This window comes from Paralichthys olivaceus, chromosome 12, assembly GCF_024713975.1.
Source record: "Paralichthys olivaceus isolate ysfri-2021 chromosome 12, ASM2471397v2, whole genome shotgun sequence".
In the NCBI taxonomy this organism is placed as follows: domain Eukaryota; kingdom Metazoa; phylum Chordata; class Actinopteri; order Pleuronectiformes; family Paralichthyidae; genus Paralichthys; species Paralichthys olivaceus.
Window position 1 is genome coordinate 9687586 of NC_091104.1, and position 22260 is coordinate 9709845.

At 41.1% G+C, this 22260-nt stretch overlaps 1 protein-coding gene across 1 annotated transcript; it reads left to right on the forward strand.

Annotated features, from left to right (window-relative positions):
• The first annotated feature begins 124 nt into the window (after positions 1-124).
• nrd1a (nardilysin a (N-arginine dibasic convertase)) lies at positions 125-20595 on the forward strand. Its single transcript, XM_020098106.2, has 32 exons — positions 125-260; positions 766-1153; positions 2194-2437; positions 2708-2789; positions 3804-3957; positions 4410-4483; positions 4655-4750; positions 4948-5070; positions 6223-6280; positions 7142-7215; positions 7480-7549; positions 8319-8396; positions 9908-10028; positions 12199-12257; positions 12389-12443; positions 12529-12633; positions 13012-13135; positions 13384-13470; positions 14247-14366; positions 14500-14551; positions 14887-15037; positions 15394-15521; positions 15674-15836; positions 15986-16017; positions 16245-16383; positions 16489-16536; positions 16627-16679; positions 17283-17366; positions 17606-17696; positions 17934-18050; positions 19107-19196; positions 19290-20595. Exons 2-32 carry the CDS (start codon positions 945-947, stop codon positions 19503-19505), a joined length of 3297 nt encoding a protein of 1098 aa, XP_019953665.2. The 5' UTR covers positions 125-260; positions 766-944; the 3' UTR covers positions 19506-20595.
• The last annotated feature ends 1665 nt before the right edge of the window (positions 20596-22260 follow it).

The following is a 22260-nucleotide window of genomic DNA, read 5'->3' on the forward strand; positions in this document are numbered from 1 at the left end:
TGCTGCTCATACAGATGTTTGGACTTGTCCTCTCTCTCTCTCTCTCTCCCTGCAGATGTTCTCTCTCCAGCCCCCCCCCCCCCCCCACCTCCTCTGACTTGCACTGAGCACATGTGCTAGCCAGGGCCGCAAACCCCGCCCCTGCCCTCCCCTGCAGCCAATCAGAGATCTGAATAAGGAAGGCCCGGATCTCCTCTCAGCCAATCGCAGCGCGTGTTGTTGCGGAGTCACTCGCTGAGGCTCCTGTCACCGGGAGGAAGGTTTGTCACCGGCTTCTCCTCAAACTTTCTCCTTTATCTCCTCTTTGACTTTAAATGACTCGCTAGCCGAGGGAGCTAAAGCTAAATTCAAATAATATCGACACATGACTTTTCTGCTACCGGCCCGTGGCAGCCATCTATGTTTACTAAGTGTGTGTGTGTATTTCTTCTGTGGTGTGTGTGTGTGTATTGTTGTTGTGTGTGTTTACTGTGTGTGTGTGGGTACGAGGTATTCAGGGTTTGTGGTTGGGGAGGTCTCGTATTTTAGCTGACATTCAGCTGAATAGGGCGAAACCACCAGACAGCCAGCGTGAATAGCTGTATTGTGTGTGTGTGTGTGTGTGTGTGTGTGTGTGTGTGTGTGTGTGTGTGTGTGTGTGTGTGTGACCTCCAGGCCTCTGCCACACAGACACTCTTGGTTCCTCTGTTTTTTTTATTCTTTGGTCCCACTGGTTTTCAGGGCTTTTCACATTTCCTCCCTCCTCCTGTGTGTGTCTGTCATCAGGGATCAGAGTCTCCATCATAGCTGTACTCAGGCTGACCCGTTGTGCTGTGCCGCTGCTGCTCAGGAGCAAATTACCGGTGATAGAGAGCTGTCCTGTTGTTTACGGTCGCACCTTGCTGTCAGCCCGCAGTGCCACAGACTCGTCATCATCATCATCATCATCATCATTTCTGCTGAGGATGCCGCAGACAAACAAGTCCAGAAAATCCCCGATGCCTGACTCCTCTTCTTCCTCGGGAGTGGTTGGAGAGGATTCGGAGCCAGCGTCCCGGGAGGTGGAGCAGGCTGCTGGGGATGCAGGAGGAGGAGGTGGAGCAGCAGGAGGAGGGGAGGACAATGTTGGAGACAGCGAGATCATCAAGTCCCCCAGTGACCCCAAACAGTACAGGTAAATGAACCTCGTGCCGCACAACTCAACAGAACTCTTCCACAAAGCCGTGGAACAATTAAACAACTTCTCCTCAGTATGACAACACTTCATCCATCATGTCACCTGTAAACACTGCAGCAGTTATGATAGTTATTTCACCACTTCATCAGAGAATTTTGGTGCAAATCCAGAATTTTTTTGTTCCACTTTATCTGATCTTGATGAGGAAAAAGGTGGCATGTTTAGGGGAATGATATTTATGACTCTGTGCAATTTGGTGTAGGTCTGAATTTTTTACTGGAATTTTTACTGGATGAAGTAAATTAAAATGTGGTTTCACAAGGAGACCATTTGGCCTTGTCAGAGGTATGTGCCATTCTGGTTTTAACAGTGATTTTTGTTCCCTGGGTGAAAGTTTTGTTTTTAAACTTTTCTTTATGAGCAGAAAATGACAAACACTTGAAAAACAGCAAAAATATTCATACAAATCTGAGGTAGATCCTCCTCATTGTGCTTCATTGATGTTGTTTTATGGCCCAGCCTATTCCATGCTAGATGCTGCCATTCTTCTGATTATTTAATTCATGCTCTGTACTATATACTTGTAATTGATTGATCTTCTCTATTCAGTTTATTCTCTGTCATTGTTATTAATATCTTTTCATGTGTGATAGAATCCATCAGGGGATTTTTTTTTGGTGTTTGTGAATGTAAAAGTGCTGAGAAAAAATGACCCAGATCCACTAACCCAGATCCAAAAATGATATTGAGCTTCTTTTCCAGCCGAATCTGTACAGCATTATTGAAGTTTGATGGGATGATTTCATGCTATAAGCACACACCAGTGCCTCGGGCCTCCGTGGGGCATACACTGAAAATTTGCTGTGAGAAAACAAAGTGAGGAAGTCTCACAGGGCGTAAGATGCAGGCTTAAAATAAGACATTTTGATTTAACAGCCCGTTGAAAGCAAGAACCATGAAAGCTGTAAAACACGATGGTACAATACTGTTTCTCAAAGCTCCCTGTGCTGTTTCACCTTTGACTTGACTCTATTCAGGTACATTGTGCTGGAGAACGGGCTGCGAGCGCTTCTCATTTCAGACTACAATGGACCACCAATGTCGGACGATGAGGACTCAGATGAAGGTGAAGAAGAAGAAGAAGAAGAGGAGGATGAGGAGGAATCTGGAGATGAAACAGAAGACGAGTCTGAGGAAGATGATGATGTTGACAAGGGCAGTGATGATGATGAAGATGACGACAAGGAGGGGAAGAAGAAGAAAGGAAATGCAGAGAAACAGGTACTAGAGGTTACTGATATGGATTCTTAGGGGATGGTTCTGAAACCAATATTGGGAAATACAATTAATTAAAATTATATTGGTTGATAAACATAAAATAAATCTCTGAGAAGTTTTTATCAAAGTTTTTGATAACAATACCCATCAGGCCACAAATGCAACACATGCAATTAAATCAATCGTTTGTTGGTTTTGGGTTTGTTTCTTAAATGTCTCCAGTCTTAAACTGCATCATTAGATTCAGGCATGACTTGATTTCCTGTGTTTCAGTCTGCAGCAGCTCTGTGTGTCGGAGCGGGCAGCTTCAGTGACCCCAATGACCTCCCTGGCCTCGCCCACTTTCTGGAACACAGTGAGTAATTAACCCGACAGCTTCGGGGTCATTTCTTTGAGATGGTGTTTCTCATCCTTTATTTGGATTCAGTTGTTTATTCATTCTCAGATCCATTCTCTGATATCACTAATCACAAGTTTGATTGCATAGATGATTGTTTTTATTCACTGTGCCCTCTTAGCCTCTGTTCCCAAATTTAACAAGTTAACAATGTCTGACATTTCCCAGCATACCCCTCAACCAGGGCCAGGTCTACCCACCTCACAGGGAAAACATGAGCTTTTAGGCTTCTTGTGACCCACTCTTCCTTTATGTGGATAATCACAAAGTTACTGGAAAATCTGCTTCTAACACATTGATTTTAGTTCCTGGTGCCTCTGTAAGAGATTTAATAATGAATTGACTGCCAACCAAGAGACACAAACTGGGCGTTAGAGCCCCTCAGAGGACCGACTCGTACTGATTGGTAATCCAGCCATGCTCTAACAGAGAGGAGGCAAGAACCTGTTGTATTCAACGTGGGCAAAAAAAGAAGATTTGTACACATCTCTCTGAATTTCATTCCTCGCTATTGATGCTGCTGTCATCTGAGATATTGTTGTAACTGTCTCCTCTGCCGATGTGACTGTTGAACATTGTTCTTAAATGTTCAGTCTGTGAGGAAACCTTTGTTCATTCTCACCTCCTGTCATGAAAACTGTTGTTGAATGTTCACAGTAATTTTTAGAGCAGTGGGTACAGATCCACATAACTGTGTTTGTCTAGCTGCCTGAATCAGAAAATCACAGTTTTAAGGGACGTCACTAAGAAGCTGTGGTGAATTGTTTTTCTTCTCTTCTCTCCATCTACTCTTTCCCCCATCTCTTCCTTTATCTCTCCTCTTCTTTTCTTTTGTTCTGCTATCTCTTCCTCTCAACTATTTGCACCTCCTCTACCTTTCTCCCTGGCGGCCTCTCCCTCTCGAATTCTTTTCCTCCTCTCCTCTCCTCTCCTCTCCTCTCCTCTCCTCTCCTCTTCTCCTCTGTGTCTCAGTGGTGTTCATGGGCAGTGAGAAGTACCCCTCTGAGAACGGCTTTGATGCTTTCCTCAAGAAGCACGGAGGGATTGACAATGCTTCCACTGACTGTGAGAGGACCATCTTCCAGTTTGACGTCCAGAGGAAAAGCTTCAAAGAGGCTCTTGACAGGTGAAGAAGCATCAGAAGCATTCTCTTTTTATCTTTTTGCTCCTAAGAAGTGGACTTCGAGAGAACTATGCAGTGATTTACAGATCAGACACACCTTTCTTTTGTTCCTAAGGACAAAATAAACTGTGTAATGAACATTCAGTTCATTATATTTATCTACCAACCATAGGATCATCTATCTTTCAACACCAGATATTGTTATTATGTGGGTTAAGTTTTTGCCATCAAAATAAAGATGTTGACAGTGGAACAACGGCTGCAGTTCAGTTTTCATGTTCAGGTCACAGAAACCACTGGTTTATGATGTGAACCCAGTGATTGGGACAAACACCACAGGTTCAATCAGTCGTTGTCTGTCTATATCTGATTGGGTCTGTCTGACCTGCATCATGTCCCATCTGACTGCTATGTAGCCCCCTGATTATGACCCTTCTGTCCTGTCACCCTCTCAGGTGGGCTCAGTTCTTCATCTGCCCCCTGATGATCCGGGACGCCATCGACAGGGAGGTGGAGGCCGTCGACAGCGGTGAGTCTCTGTGTCTTTTTTCAGGTTAAAGTTCAGCATTTGTGCTCTGGTGTAACCTTTTCATTATCCGCATTGGTGTGTTCCCCTTACGCAGCTCCTTTGCACGCCATCAGTCACCTTGTTTCTCCGTCGCCTTGAGTTTTTTTTTCCGTCTCTCCTTCTGTCTGTCAGAGTACCAGCTGGCTAAGCCTTCCGACTCCCACAGGAAGGAGATGCTGTTTGGCAGTCTGGCCAAACCTGGACACCCTATGGGCAAGTTCTGCTGGGGTGAGTTGGCAAACACAACCACTGGGACACATAGTACACACGAGGGCCTCCTTGGGGTATGTTCAGCAATAACAAACAGGAGAACCAAGATAGGCGCCAAGTTTCCGGTCTTGCTGACAGCCCTACATTTGTAGACATGTTTCTTCACTGTGTTTTCTCTTTGTTCTGAATTGATTGCTCACTTGTGACAACACTAGGAAATGCCCAGACTCTGAAGCAGGAGCCTAAGAAGAAGAAGATCAATGTCTATAAACGGCTTCGTGCCTTCTGGAAGAAACACTACTCTGCCCACTACATGACTCTTGCTGTGCAGTCAAAAGGTTTGGAAAATCTGCCCCATTCAATATGTATCACAAACTAGTCAATTTGTAGATTGGTAGAAATGTAAATGTTTTTATTCATTTTACACAACAAATGAATGATTAAATGGAAAAAGCAATCTGTAGATAAATCAACAATCAAAACCACCATTAGTCGTAACTTTAATAAGGATTCAGTTCAGCCAACTGTAGATAATCGTTCCCAAATTAACTCAAATTGCTTTATTTCTCAAAACAAATCACACAGTACGAAGTATCTGACACATTTTTTTTCAGGGCTTCACAGAAAATATCACACAGCTAATTAACTACTGCAATCTAGTAAAATGATGTGCTGAGAAAAATCGTCCTCATGAAACAACAGAGAATTTCTGCGAACATCAGATTGTCTCATGTTCTCTAAACCTGTCTCACCTGGCGTCACATTGATCCCTCACTGCTGTAAAACAACAAAAATTGTTGCAAAAGCATTGAAACACAAATAATTAAAAAAACGTGAATGGTAGTCAGTAGAGCACATAATAATCGCCATGACCCAGGAGTCCCTTTATGAAACCACATTTAAATCCAACAGATCCAGATTCAAAATTTCACTGCTGACCGAGTCACTGCTCGGTGTGGTTACAGGTACAGTACACCATGCGGCCAGATGTAAAACAACTCTACCGTTAGAGTATAAGTATGCTTAATTAAGATCATGTAACACGTCCCATGGTTATTGCAAATAATTATAAGTACTATTGGAAATTGAAATCAATGGAACCTCCATTCACTCCTGCATTAAATGCATTTTTTTGTTTTATACACAGGCTAACTGATTTATAGCCTATGTATAAAAAAAACTATAAATGATTCCTAAGATGTCGTTAACTAACCCTTATGTCAAAGATATGTAATTGAGCCTTGATATTTTACTGTTTAACCTTAAAATTGATCTTAAATAACAATAAATACGTCTGTGAGCGGCTCATATTGGTTGATTTTGATCGGCCAACCCATGAATCACTCGGGCTCAACCAGTAAACCAGTGAGGGAAGTAATTGGACCTTTTAAGGGCAAAATGCAGTCAAAGCTTGTTTCAAAACAAACATTCTTAGCCGGAATTATTAAGGCAACTTTAAATCATCCTCCCTCACTTGCTCTCACCTTTAGAGAAGCTGGACACTCTGGAGGAGTGGGTGAGAGAGATCTTCAGCAAGGTGCCTAACAAGTGAGTATTGAAGAAGAGTCTCACTGTCACCGTGATGAGCTGCTGGTGTGATAATAGATTGAGTCTGAATGTCCTTATGAGACTTTGCTCAAATGTAAATGTCAAGCCTCCCTCCGTCTCCTCCTCGGCTCCTTTCTACCTCTCTTCTTCTCAGATGTTGATTTTTTTTTTCAGCAGCGTACACCTTGAAATGATCATTTCTCCATAAAGTTGAGCTGAATTCATGTTTTCTTACAGAGCTCCATTTCTGTTTTCTTTATGAGTCACTGCAGTAGGATTTTTAGAGAATAAACTTGCGTACCACTACTTTCATTTCACTTAAAGGATTACATGCTCCTGTATGGGTTAAATGAATTCTCTCTCATCCATGAGCTTATGAAATCTTCTCAGGCTACTTAAGCTGCTTTTAGATTTAACTAAATTAATTTTCATCAAGCTAAAAACATATGAATAGTTGACATCAGGAAATTTCATCCAGCAGAAACAAGATACTCTTTTTATGATTGATTAATTAATTAATTAATTAATTAGTAATTAAAAACTGTCATCCTTTAACTTACTTGGGAAATGTTTTCAGCGATCTCTAAAAATAACTGTGATTCTTCTTAGCCTGTTTCTTATCCCTCCACCAAGTATCGTGGAAATCCATCATTTGGATTTTTTGTAATCCTGCTGACAAACAATGAAACAAGTGGTCTGGGGTGAAAACCTCCCTGATGGAGGTTATCAGATGTTAAAAAAACATTGTGGTGGTTGTTATACCCTTATGTTGACGTGTGGTGACACACTAACATTGTTTAATCAATATTAGTCGAGTATTTGTCATTGTTTCTCTTTCTAATCCTGGTTTTATGTCTACAGTGGTCTGCCGAAGCCTGATTTCTCTCATTTGCCGGATCCCTTTGAGACACCGGCCTTCAACAAGCTCTACCGAGGTACTGATCCAGCTTGCTGTCTGTTTCTGAACACATCTGCTGTACTCTTGTTCTTAGGAGCATTGGTTCTCAACCTCTAAATAAAAGATACAAGAAAGTAAAGCAGTGTTGTGCTGCACAAAAAAATTATTTTTCTTCTCTTTTCGTTAATTACTAAATGATTTTTGCCTTTTCATTCCTCTAAGAGTTTCATACTATAAACATTTTAGAAGGAAAGTTTGGTTACACTGCCGACAAACCTTCCCTGTGTTTGTGTGTTCACAGTTGTTCCCGTGAGGAAAGTCCATGCTTTGAATATCACCTGGGCTCTTCCTCCTCAGGAAAAACACTACAGGTGAGCTACATACAGCAGATACGATAAAATAATCCAACCTATTGCATCATCGCATGCTGCTAAAACTATAATCCATCTTCTATCTTCCAGACTTAAATTTTATAAAACACCTGTCTCTGCTCTTCCTCACTGTGCTACTAGAGGTCTTGAGCTTTTTCAGAAACCAGCAGCTACAATCGTCTCTCTCTTCACTGGTTACCAGTGCAAACTAGGGCTTCTCTTTATTTAAGACCACCTTATTAATCAGAGCTGATACTAGCACCTACATCTGCACATGCTCCTTCACTCAGCTTCAGCCTTGACCTTTATCTCTCAAATGGCCTTCGATTGCAAGTTAAAGAAACAAGTTGAAATCTTTCAATCAAGAATGAAAATCTTTGATCACAACCTGCTCTGGAACTTAGTCAAGCATCCATTAATATTGTTGTTTTTATTGAAATCTTTAGTATTTATGATTTGTCTCATCATGCTACATCTTAGTTCTGCTCTCTGAATAAAGATGACTGATGTTCGATAGATATACCATACATGGTGCATGAATACAGTCAAATAGTATCAGACCTGCCTGGAGAGACATTGCATCAAATATGTTTTGTCCTTTTTTTTTTTTTTTTCCACGTCCCTGTCTCCTCTCTGGAGAGAAATGGCTTTTCATATCGACATAGAATTACAAGAGGCAACAGACACCAGGCTTTGCCCTGATTGTAGAGGGACTGCATCAAGGTTTTTGTGTGTTTCTCCTTTTCATGCTCTTCCCTCTTCTTTTCAGGGTGAAGCCTCTCCACTACATCTCTTGGCTGATTGGCCATGAGGGCACAGGAAGCATCCTCTCCCTGCTCAGGAGGAAGTGAGTGTTATTGCCTCTGCCTGTCTGTTTGTTTTTGTGTCTGAACTGAGGGCACTCCACAGCCCAGTTAAAAGGTCTTCAATTTGCTCGGCATACATGAGTCTTTTCACCCTCTGAGTGTTTTGAGCCCTATCTTCAAACTATACACTTGGACGGCCCACTCGACAATGAGATTTGTATGTTCTCGTCCCTGGCTGGATGTGGTCGTACAAGAGCGCTTCAGCCTCTTGTCGCTAAGTGGCAAAGTGATTCGCCAAAACTCTTCTGTAGTCCCACAATACAGCGGGCGACCCCATCCAATAGTCCCTTTACCAGCAGCACCACTCGCAGCGCTTGATAGAATAAGCCTATTTACTGCTAGTGCTGTTTTCTATTGTTGATAAGTAACAACAGGGAGATTTGAGTGTGCTCCGTCTCTATTCCCAGTCGGAACAAAGTGCTGAGGCAGTGGAGTAGTTGCTTTTTTGAGTTGAGACAATCACTACATCAAGGGCTGAGAGGCTGGTTTGAAACCAGGCCACTGTTGTGCTCAGTGAAAGGGAGGACTTCTAGGTGCACACGTCATCACACACACACACACACACACACACACACACACTGTTTGAGTTGCTGATGCGCTGCCTTAACCCTCTAAAGAGCCATACTGGTGATTTAATACAGGTTTTAGTGACTGTACTGTACAGCAGATCGATAAAAATGTGTTCTCTACATCACTGCTGGTCTTTTTTTAAAAAGTCCATCATACTTTTTTTCATTTATTTCTCCCACCACTGGTTTGAGTTCATTTCAGTGCATTATGAAAACCTTCAGAGATCTAAAACTTTCTCTGTGTGATCAATCACAGTTAACGTCTTTTCTACTTGTGTGGTAATGCAGTGCAGATATTATTTTTTTTTCAACTAGAAGAGATAAAAGAAGATGTGATGTTCACTTGAAGAATCCTCTAACGCAAAGTCTCAAGTTTCCTTTTAAGTTGTTTTTCATGTTTAAAAGAGTCAAATGCTGCAGACAAATGCAAATAGAATGACACATGAAATTCCTTCATTAGGGGTTATTTATTTTTAAAACATGACCACAAAAGTTCTTTCAACAAACATGAACCGCTGCCACTACAGAGCACTGGCTGCCTGTTTATTAATAGTGAATGTATCGCATGTCTAAATCGCACCAAAATCCACAATCCACTTTCCTGGGTCCTTAACAATACTCATGCTCAATGTGAAGCTGATAAAATAAACGGTCATAGAGTACTTGTATGTGCAGTGCTTTTCCTTCACTTACCATTCATACACTGCTTGCACAGCCGTCAGGGACAAATTGGTGTTCACTATCTTGCCCAGTTCGGAATGAAGACTCGGGGATCGAACCACTGATCTTCTGGTTTGTGGATTAGCTTCTCTACCTCCACCCACTTGCCCTCAATGTGCATTCTCTTTCAAGGTTATGGCAGAGAGTGAATCTTCACCAGCCGTCCTGTTTTTAAAATCTTTGTGCGTGCTGTTTGTGTGCAGGTGCTGGGCCCTGGCTTTATTTGGAGGAAACAGTGAAACCGGCTTCGACCAGAACACCACCTACTCCATCTTCTCCATCTCCATCACCCTCACTGACGAAGGTTTCCGAAACTTCTACCAGGTAATTAAAACCTCTTATATTTGTCTCTTCTTCCTTCTACCTAATTAGTTTTTTTTTCTAATTATTCTGGGTGAATGAAATCAGGGAAAACAAGCAGCGGTTACACACTGATGTCCAGTTCAGGAACATTCATATTGTTTCTTTCCCGTGATACAGAATCACTGTGTTTTTTGCTTCTGTAAATTAGATTTACTATTCATGAGCACAGCCTGCGTATTTGTCTTATTTTCATTGTTACATCAGATCATTTCAGGAAAACAATCTATGTTATCAGTTGCTATGACAACTCTTGTGTTAAGCAGAGAGGCACATGGCGATTATTCAACAGGCCAAGTTTTATCTAATCTTAAGTAGTTAATGGAGAAAATGTTTCAGTCAACAAACTTGCACTGATAACTGCTGTATAAATAATGCGTCGGCCCTGAGGAGGTTGTTTACTGCAATGAAGAACACTCTATCCTCCACTCCTCCATTTAAAGAGAATGAACCTGAAGTCTCTCGGATCAGAGACTGTCAGTGTTTCTGAATCACGGTTCAAATGCAGTCAAGTGTGGCTCTCGAAGTGCGATGAGTAAGTGACGCACTTTGTTATCTGGAGATGTGAGGCACATGTCAGGCTCACGTGGTATCTGTGCTCGAGACTGATCAATATGGATTATGGGGGCCTGACATTGATTTTCGCAATTAAAGAATTTCAGACACCCTGAAATTGCCAGAAATATATACACAAAAAAAAGTGTTATTTAACCCTTATGACAAGGAAATGTGAGGCTATAAAAAAGCCTTATAAATGAAGAAAACACAAATACAACCAAATATATAGAACTTCAATTGAGATATTAAACAATGTTTTTTACGTAAAATGTAAACAGTTGCACACAATTTGTGTGTTATTTATTCTGTAAAATAAATGTTTCAGTATCTGCAAACATACATGAGAGCCTCATATCGGCCATTTTTAATCAACCAACCGATTTATCGCTCCAGCTCTAATCAGTGCACTAATGGTTGTTTTATGACCAATCATCTCATCTTAACTCAGCCAGTGGCCGGAGGCGTTCTGTGGGTCTGACCTTGTTCTTGTGAAAACAATATCTCATGAGGGTTTTGAGAGATTTTCTAAATTTTTTATAAAAAATCTTCACCTGGACTCACAGATGAGCAGATGGTATTTGGTGGTCAAAGGTCACGGAAACCTTATGCTCTTGTGAATGTGATACATCAGGAACATCGGCACAAACATCCACATCATCTGTTTCATCTGTCGCCATAAGCTGTTAGAAGACATGCAGAACATTGGAAGAAACTAATGCAGAGTACGGACAAAAGGCTCCGTCCGTTTCTGTGTACACACATGACTCTGAGCAGAAAGGAGCCTTTATTGTGCAGGAGAGACGGGACAACATCCAACATCATACAGATAAATACTTTATACAAGTAGAACATACGTAAATAATTTATACAATAAATAATAAAATTGAGACCTGGAGGTGGAGGGGAACTTTTTCTTGACCAGACACTATTTGCATGTGGAACAGACTTGGACACATGATGGAGACCACTAACCCTTCTGCACTCTCCTCTGGTTGCTTGGAAACTGCTGATGGCAAAGAAAAAACCTAGTTCTCAGAATGTCAAACTTTTCCTTTGTTAAGTTTCTGCCGTTCAAGAGTCGACCTGAACACGTTAAAATACTCAAAGAAAATCTCGAGCTAAAAACAAAGTGCTGAACTGTTGTTGAATGTTCCTCTTTTAATCTGCTCAGATTTAAAACACAGGTTTGTGTACTGTACAAACAGTTGGGTCAGGACGGAGAAAGATTTTGTTCAGAGCTAATAATTCTAATCTGTTAGGTGGAGATGACATTTTCATTTCCACGTTTGCGACAAATAAATACACGCATTACTTCCTGTTGAGTTTTTAAAGGTCATCACCTTTTTCTAATGACTGTCAGAGCTCGGTCTAATGGTTTTATTATCACCACACTCACCATGATTGGCAGCCGCTGTCTCATCAGTGGGATTTTTATGGTTTTGATTTCTCATAAGCCCAATCGTTAATGCTGACAAAGGGTTGATATTTTAGCAACACATGAGTTAGGGAACTAATTGTTTATCGATTAAAGAAATAATAAATTAAAGTAATGAAATCTTCTCTGTGGTCTTGACAGGTGACTCACCTGGTGTTCCAGTACCTGAAGATGCTGCAGACGCTTGGACCACAGCAAAGGTCCTCACTCTATCACTCCCTCACTCACTCACACACCTATGTCATACTCTCTTTGGCTTTTGGGTTCATTATGTGTATTCTGCATTGAATATAGATGATAATTTTGTGTATTTATCTTTGCGTTCATGCAGAGTATACGAAGAGATCCAGAAGATTGAAACAAATGAGTTTCACTACCAGGAGCAGGTGAGAAACATCCAAACATGCTGCTGTGTTAGATGTAAGTTAATGTTAATGGGACGACCACTGACACTGATTTCTGTTTCGTCAGATTGATCCTATCGAGTATGTTGAGGACATTTGTGAGAACATGCAGCTGTTTCCTAAAGAAGATTTCCTAACTGGAGATCAGCTGATGTTTGAGTACAACCCAGAAGTAAGTACTTCACTGTAGAGCCTGACTGATGTTATCAAACCCTGATGACAAAGAAATGTAGTTGAGGCTTGATATTTTACAGTTTAACCATAAACATCATCATAAATAACTAAAAATAAATGAAAAGAAAACATAAATACAATCAAATATATAGAACTCATGTAAAATGCTTTTTGCATTTTTTTATTCTGTAAAGTAAAATTTTACATATTGGCATAAACATTTTTCGGCTCTTCTACTTCTTATTGTGGTCGACAGCTTGAAATTGTTCTTTAACAAAAATAAAAACAGTGCAGAAGAAAAACAAAATATACTCTCCTCTCTTTGCTGAAAAGTAGTTTTGTTTTTTTTACCCGTGTTGTCTCTTTGTGTTTGTAGGTGATCAGTGCGGCTCTGTCCCTGCTCACCCCTGAGAAAGCCAACCTGATGCTGTTGTCACCAGAACATGAGGGCCAGTGTCCCCTGCGGGAGAAGTGGTTTGGCACACAATACAGCGTGGAGGGTGTGTTTTTGTCTTTCTCTGTGTTCGTTTGCTTGTTTACTGTCAGCTCCTTCCCACAGTGCAGAGCTTCAGTGAATACTCTTTTTTTTCCCCCTTGTGTGATGATATTCAGTCGGTTGTAAGAAGGAAACAAATGCCAGCATTATCTCTGTCTCTTTCATGCCTTATGGTCCCTTAACTTAAAACACAGATCTAAATTCTAAATGCTTTGTGTCACGAGTGCTAACGGACGTTTTATCTTCTCACAGACATCCAGCAGGAGTGGATGGAGCAGTGGATGGGCCACATGGAGCTGAACAGCGACCTCCACCTCCCTAAGGAGAACAAGTTCATCGGTGGGTGAATTTGCATATTGATGCTGCAGGGCAGCCTCAGCTATCCAGTCAGCACATGGTGAAATCCCCCGAGCTAATTAAACCAGTGGCTAATATGCCAAATAGATTGATAAATGTTGTGTTGTCATATTAATCTTGTCTGAATGAGAATTTAGTTGAAGCCAGGATAAAAAAAATTTTTCTTTTCCTTCCTAGTGTTTACAACGTATTGCATAATCCTGTTTTTGTGCGTACAACATTTTGATTTTTAAATTCTTATATTTATGCTTGCACAAAACACACCACAGCAGATTCCTTGTATGTGTAAACCTACTTGGCAATAAACCCTGATTTCTTTTTTATAAAACTTTCTGGCAACACTTGACTAAAGTTTACGATTTTCAACTTTCTTTCACCAACAATCTGACTGATGCATAAAAAGTTATTCAGCTGCAGCTACCTTAACAGACAGCAATGATTTATTTACTGGAGAATATTAAAGTTCAAGATTTTTAATTCTGTCTTGGCAAACAAGCAGCTCTGGTACAACTCTGACCAAACTTTAAGGCATGATATATTTTTCGGTATTTGGTATTCTGACAAAATGTGCGTCTTCAGTGCTCGCCCTAAGGGTTCTTGAATCATTTATTGGGGGGGAGATGACATCTTTCTCTGCATTGAGTTGCTGCATGTTCATCCCCTAACTGGACATATTGAATTGTTGAAACTCACACATTATTTATGAGATTTTACCAGGTGGAATGATGGTGATTTATTGTTGATGTGCATTTGTCCAGCCACTGACTTCACCCTGAAGCCCTCTGACTGCCCAGACACAGAGTTCCCCGTCCGGATAGCCGACAGCGACAGGGGCTGCCTGTGGTACAGGAAGGACAACAAATTCAAAATCCCAAAAGGTGAAATATGTTGGAGTCACCGTGTGTGTATGTGTGTGTGTGCAGGGTGTGTGTGTGTGCATCGTTTAGCATGCAAGATGTTTTCATAAATTAGAGAGGTGTTGATTCTTGTTTGTCCTCTCTCCTGCTGCAGCCTACATCAGATTCCACTTAATCTCTCCTATAATACAGCAATCTGCTAAGAAGTAAGTGAAGGCTCAGATATAATCTTGTGAAAATAATATTTGTTTCTCTTGTGCTGTAACACTCATTAATATCCTCCACCCCTCACTCTTGTTTTAACTGCACCTCCTTGTCTTTTTCATAATTTTTTTGTCTTTCTCTTTCATTTCTTCTACTATTCATTCTCACTCTAATTACTCATTTCCCGTCAATCTCATCTATCTCTCCCCATCATTAATTTCGTCTTCCTTTCTTTTTTTCCTTGTCGCTTTTCTCCCTCCTGCTCCTCTTTTCCTTTCTGACTACCTCCCCGTGTCTTCCCTCTCTCTGTCCTCTCTCCGTTTCCTTCCTCCTTCAGCGTGGTCTTGTTCGACCTGCTGGTCAACATCCTCGGACACAACCTAGCAGAGCCGGCCTACGAGGCTGAAGTGGCTCAGCTGGAGTATAAACTGGTGGCTGGCGAACATGGCCTGGTCATCAAGGTCAAAGGATTCAACCACAAACTGTCTGTGAGTGAATGTATCAGGAATAAATGTAATATTTCAATTGTAAATGATTTTCCCAGTATCACTTATAATAGCTGCTTTTAGACATGCGCTGAACTCTGCACATGGTATTCTCCATATGTGAAAACACAAATGTCTGAGTTAGTCGTTCTAGACATTTTCTGGATCTTTTCCCTCCGGCCCTCAAGTGAAATGTCCAGAAAATGTTAGAGAATAAAGAAGCGAGTTGGCACGTTGATAAGGTTTCTATCACTCAGGAGCCATACACGTAGAAGACACCAACAAATATTTCAGCTTGTGTTGTATGTATTGTTCACATTAATGCATTCTAATGATTGTGTGTCTGGTTTTCTGTGCAGCTGCTGTTCCACCTGATCATCGACCACCTCGCTGATTTCTCCGCCTCTCCTGGCGTCTTCAGCATGTTCTCAGAGCAGCTCAAAAAAACTTACTTCAACATCCTCATCAAACCTGACAAACTTGGCAAGTGAGTAGACTCGTCCTGTGTCTTTGTCTCTGACTCACTTTCTGATTCATCACCAAGTCTACGATGCCTTCTAGTGGTGAAATGTGACAACCTCAAAGAGAACTCCTCTTTTTCCCTCACTCCTCCTCCTCTCCCTCCCTCCTCTGTTTCAGGGACGTACGTTTGTTGGTCTTGGAGCACTCTCGCTGGTCCATGGTGGAGAAGTGCCAGGCTCTGACGGCCGGTCTGACCAGCGACGAGCTGATGGAGTTCAGCCGCAGCTTCAGGACGGAGCTTTACGCTGAGGGACTGGTGCAGGGCAACTTCTGCAGCACTGTAAGTCGACCGCAGCTGGAACCCAGACAAATAGACTGATTTACAATAAAATTGGTACTTTCATTCATTCTGAGTGAACTTGACTTCTATACTCTCATTCTCTATTATCTCTACCTGCTCATTATCATTTAATTGTGTTTCCTCCACAGGAGTCAGCGCAGTTCCTGCAGTATGTCACAGAGTAAGTCAGCTCTTATCCTGAATGCTCTCTAACGAGAACACTAATAATATACAATCACAGATCTGTAATTTGCATTAGCTACAGTTGTTCAATGATCCCCTTTTTCACTTTCTTCACTTCTGCTTTTTTCTCCTTTGTTTCTCCTCCTGCTCCTCGGATCCTTACTGGCTTTATTTCTTCCATCCTCCCTTACTCTCTTTTTCTCCTCCTCTCTCCTCCTCTGACAGGAAGCTGCAGTTCTCAAAGTTGCCAGCAGATGTGCCAGTGATGTTCAGAGTAGTGGAGCTTCCTGTGAAGCACCACATCTGTAAAGTCAAGTCGCTCAATAAGGGAGACGCCAACTCTGAGGTCACAGTTTACTACCAGGTAAACACATCTGCACACATCTGTACGGCGTGCACATTTTAGCATACTCTGTTTTTATGCTCATTATTTATGTCCCATTTTATTTTTATTTTACTTTTTATCTAGTCTGGCCCCAAGGCCTTAAAGGAGCACACACTGATGGAGCTGTTGGTGGTGAGTGCTTCTTTCTCTTTTCTCCAACCATTCCTTCATTCACTCTCAGTCCATCAGGTCATCCCTCCATCTTTCTTGTTTGTTTTTCAGATGCACATGGAGGAACCCTGCTTTGACTTCCTCAGGACCAAAGAGACTCTGGGGTGAGTTTTTTTTTTAACTTTATTTCAAAGCATTTCTGACATAGTGTTTATTTATGTGCACATGTCAACAATTGTAATGTCTCATATGAAGGCATATTTAATATTATTAGTAGTAGTAGTAGTAGTTTTAAGTCATTATCTAATTGAAAATAATTATACTCCAGCTTCCACTTATGAATGACTGACTACAGAAGGAATTGTTGACAAATCTAGTTAACAAGTCTGGTTACAACTGTTTACTTTACTACTTTACTACTGCATCCTCGATGAGAATTTTTACATACATGAATATAGTCTAGTAGTCTAGTCTAGTACCAGTAAGTGTCTCTACATGTTTGTCTTCTTTGTTCATTTTTATTTTATTTTAAAAGAGCAGGAGGATTGTCTTACTCTGTATTTTGTGCAACAAACTGCTCCAGTAACTTTGAAAAAAAGCTTGTCACATTTACCCAGACTTTAGTGTTTACTGTTTAACTCCTATTTAATTAAATCCCAACCCTTGGCCCTCCAGACTGGTTTTATTATATTGTGCAAAGTGGAGAAAGTCAGGACAGGAAATATAATGCACTTTATTTTCATCTTTTTTCATTTCTCCCGCTGCAGGTACCATGTCTACCCAACCTGCAGAAACACCTCGGGTGTACTGGGGTTCTCTGTCACCGTGGAAACACAGGCTACCAAGTTCAAGTAAGTCCAAACACAATCGTAACCTTTTATTTGCCCAAAAGCAAGACACGATTTATCTCAACCGCCTTCCCAAAACCAAGGTGTAATCTGTCTTACTGCTCACCCAAATCCAAGCTGCAATTTATCTGTGTGGCTGTGGAAAGAGGAGAGAGAGGAAGTGATGAATGAATAAAGAATCAAATAAACCCAGAAGCCTATAATATATCTCTTTCCTCTCATGAACTGTTTTTCCCTCTCAGTACCGAGCTGGTGGAGTTAAAGATTGAAGAGTTCCTGGTTTCATTCGGGGACAAGCTAAATGCCCTGACTGAGGAAGCCTTTAATACTCAGGTCTGTGATGTGTGTGTCTGTGTTGTCTGTGTGTGTGTGTGCGCATTATTTTGCAGGTTTGTAATTGTATTCAAAAGGTGAAAATGATACATATGCAAAAAAGTTTTAGAAATGTCCAAGGTTGTTCTTTTCCTTTGTTGGATTAAGAGGACATTTTGTAACGATGAGCGCAAGAGTGACTGCATAAGTTGATGAAGTGTGTAGAATTAAGGATTTGTGTGTGTGTGTTATGTTCAGGTGACTGCTTTAGTGAAACTGAAGGAGTGTGAGGACACACACCTCGGGGAGGAGGTGGACAGGAACTGGGCCGAAGTGGTTACACAGCAGTTTGTGTTTGACAGGCTTAACAGAGAGGTGAGGAATGCATGCACGCATGCACGCACGCACACACACACACACAAACAACTTTAGCCAAGTAGACAAACAAATTCATGCATCCTATTCTCCTCTGCTTACATATATTGATACTTAATCTTTATCAAACTATTATATGGCAGTAAAGTATGTGGGAATATACTATGACTAGTAAATATTACTGCATTCTCTTACTCTAACTTTATCCTCTATTTGTCGACCACATGTGCCTTATTCTTTTCAATGTGACCCAATCCTTGTCATAAATATTCAACGTATTACTCCACCAAGAAGGTTATGTTTTCATCTGCATTTCTTTGTTAACAAGATAACACAAAAGCTACTGGTTGGATTACCATGAAACTAGAAGCGTTGTGGTGCAGATCTGGATCAGGGGGTGGATCTCTTTCTTTTGGGAACTGATATATCCAAATATATGCAATGTGATGCAGCTTGATTGAATGTGAGGGGACTGTTGTATCTCTACTAGGTGCCATTCTACTTTGGATTATGAAACACTCAAAACAGACTGGTTCCAAGTGCCGTTCATTTGTGGACGCCACCTCCTGACGACAGCTGATGCCAAATTTCACACCTAATATTAGACCTCTAAGATCCAGAAGAACATGAAAATAAACCGAGAGACGTGCCGCTCTGACATATCATCTCTTTAATCTGGCAGATGAATAGCAGATTGTTTTGCCCATTGGCATCAAGAATCAGACCACCTGTCCAGTGTAAGTCCAATTTAGCTTTGGCTTGGTCTCCATCAACACCAGAGGGAAATATCTGGCTTCTTATCAGCAGGTTGTGTGCAGTTAGTAAATGAACTGGTGGAATTAAACAAAACTCTAAATGAGCATTAAAAAAAACATGGTGAAGTAACGAAGCTTAAGAGATGGCTGACGATTGTGTGACGACTAAACACCTCTTTCACATATGTCATTCGATTCAGCGTTGATATAAAGATATAAATTAAAGAGGTTTAAACTTCCTTTTAATGTTTTGTGTCCTTCAGCCCAACCAGTCTTCTTACATCAGTGTTTGTGTGTTTAGATCGAGGCTCTGAAGCAGATGAGCAGGACTGAGCTTGTGTCTTGGTTCCAAGAACACCGAGGACAGAACAGCCGCAAACTCAGTGTGCACGTAAGAAATGCCTTTTTTTTTTGGAGAAAAATATATTTTGAATTATTCTTTATGCATGTTGCATCACACTAAATGTATTCCTGTCTCCTTAAGGTGGTGGGATTTGGTGCTGAGGAGAATGATGAGGACGGTAGAGGTAAAAAACAAGAAAGCGAAGACGAGGATTTAATTGGCACTACCTACTGTGAGGTGTCCAAACTCACTTTCCTTCCTGCTTCACCCAAGCTGGCGGGCGCCATTGCCATCATGGATATTCCTGCTTTCACTAAAGACCTGCCCCTCTTCCCCTACCACAAGATACTGGAATGAACTTGTTCTCAGACAGACAGAAGGCTGAGCTCTGAGCCACGTTTGGGGGATGCTGCCTCATTAGAGATGCAGGCACTTAATATGTGGAGGTGAAGGGCGGTTAAAACAGCAGGCTCCTCTCTTGACCTGGATTCTGTCTCTGGGGCCCGGCTGTTGATTTTACTTAACACTGTGTGCACAAGCAAAAAAGCCTGGAAGTGATAATAGACTTTTCTTTTAGCCAAGTGATAATCTATTCTGTTTTCTCACACTCAATTATTTTATATCCTCAGACACTGGGAGTGTGGGAGCACTCTCATTCTCTTCCTCTATTCCACATTCACGAATCAAATCTCATTTATTTAGTTCTCTGAGCTCTGCTGATGAATCGGTCTTTTGACTGCTTGTGTCGCACTGCAGGTTTGCCTTAATACCATTTTTTTTTTAAAAAGAAAAAAGAACTCAAATCAACTGTGAAAAGTGCAGAAACGCTGAGTTTTTTGAATCCCACATCCCCACATGTACGTTGTTTGAGTGATCCTGTGCTGGATTTCATGCTCTGCCGTTCACTACTGTTACAAGCTGACCTGGATCATGTCATGGAATGAAACTGTGCTAAGAAATAAATCAGTGACTGTATGAAGGGAGCCTACAGAAAACATATCTATGGAGTTGCCTTTACAGTAGAAGTAGAAAACAATTGAGACATTAAGACTAAAATTAGTTTTTTGATTTTTGATTTAGTGCATATTTAAACTAAATGATTTTACACTGACACAATATGGTGATATTTTGCTTATTTTTCTTTTCTGCAAAGGCCAATTTAAACTCACGCCTGCTATTTAAATCACCTTTAACCAAACAGATGGTCGAGTGTTTCCAGGACCTGCTGTCTGATAAACGTTGAGGTCTTTTTAAAGTGTGTGCATACTGATGATTGAGTACAGCATCAGCTGTTTAATTCATGCAGCTTTAATGTGTTTTAAATTTGTACAGACTCTCTACCGTCTATCGGAGGAAAAGGTTGTTGCAGGCGATATTGTGTGGGTCTGTGGCTGGTGACATTCTGTACTATTGAATTTAATTAAAAACTAATCCGGAGCTGAGCGGAGCATGTTGACAGAACTGACTAATGTGCCCACAGGAAGGTCTCATACTGTCCTCGCACACTCAACTGTATTGCAATATTATAAAATGGATGGCAACATTAAAAGCACAAGTGATGTGTGTGCTGCAGCTCTACTGTACGTGGTTGTTCAACAAAAGCATGGCAGTGAATGTACTGCTGTAACATCCTCCGTTCAATTAGTAATGCCACCCTCAAGATTTTCGAACCAGGCTGCAGGGATTTGCTTCTATTCAATGATAAGAGCATTAGTGATGTTGGCCTGATGTGTGATAAGGCCTGGCTCGCTGTCAAGATACTGAATAAGGTTGAGTATTTTTGGTTATTTCAGTCAAAAAAAGGCTTTTTAACTGTTGCCACTATTGCATAAAATATAAGAAGCAGCTCTTTATATCACATAATTCTGTGCTAACTAATTTTGGCCACTTGAGGGCAGTAGATACAAATAGCAGGTTAAAAACTGACGATATCATCCATTGTGTAGTTTTTTCTAGTGATTCAGCACAAAGCAAAAACAGTGCTTTGTATTTTATTAGTTTCTTTCAACCTAGTGAACGCAGTTGCAGTACTCACTCTTTTAGTTCTGTTTTGGTCTCCACCAGCTCATGAGATGATAATCTGGCTTCTTAGCTAAACCATACACAATGTTCTGCTGTAGTTTCTAGAGCTCTCACCTACTTGGGGGTGAAGCAACAGGAAAGTAGTAATAAAGGTATGGGTAGGAGCTAAAATATCAGAATAAGTAAATTATGTTTTTTACGTGATGATTCTAGAGTTCCAAGGAATGTCTTTGCTGTGATTTACAAGCAGCTTATGCTACAGACATCAGAGATTACGATATCCTCAGTGTAAGTCAGGAAATAACCTAAACATACTGTATGTTATGTGGGGAGCTGCAGAGTCGGATGATTACTCTATGGGTTAATTGCTACAAGCATTTTTGTGGCCACTTAAATAGATCTTGTTCGCTGCAGATGTTTTGACAAAGCAAGCAGTTAAAGCTCAAGTGTAACTGATGACGTTAAAGCTTTATTCCATTTACATTGGCTCGTCCCAGGGTCCTGATACTGAACATGTGGGTTAACTGGAGAGGCTTCCCGGGACACGTAATTAAACTGTGGCATTGTTTCACCTGCTTGTCCTGCTATAAGTCAAAGTGTCGGCTGTGACTAATGCTTGTTCACAGTAAAGAGCTTTGCCCAAACAGCCCAAAGGCAAAGATTTAGTAATTTAGAGTCGTTGACGTACTTAAAGCCATTGTCACAGCTGTGTCAGTTAGTCTATATCTGACCTCTCCTCTCAAGTAAAGCCACTCTGTCTTAAATGTCCTCCTGGTGGCTGGCTGCAGTCTATGGTCATTAACCCTGCCTCCTTCATGTTAGTGGAAGGGACATGGACCAAAATAAAGTCAAAGAATGAGTCAGGAAAATTAGAGAGGTTTCCTGTCGTACTAGATTGTCCTTGTGACACTGATGCCCGCGATATTCACCTGCAATTTCGTATGTATGACCGTGCTCTTAGACTGATTTTGACCTTGATACCGTGGCCCCGTCCTCTGATTGTTACCTCTCAGAGTCTGGCTCTAATCAACGTAATTTTCACATGAACTTGGAGTTGTCACACTTTTAATCACTTTTAAACAGGTTCACT

Excerpts from the sequence above, each read along its gene's own strand:
- nrd1a (XM_020098106.2), top strand. The coding sequence starts at position 945 with ATGCCGCAGACAAACAAGTCCAGAAAATCCCCGATGCCTGACTCCTCT. Across the intron at positions 2,438-2,707 it reads AAGGAAATGCAGAGAAACAG|TCTGCAGCAGCTCTGTGTGT; the intron begins GTACTAGAGGTT and ends CCTGTGTTTCAG. Across the intron at positions 12,444-12,528 it reads AGTTTCACTACCAGGAGCAG|ATTGATCCTATCGAGTATGT; the intron begins GTGAGAAACATC and ends CTGTTTCGTCAG.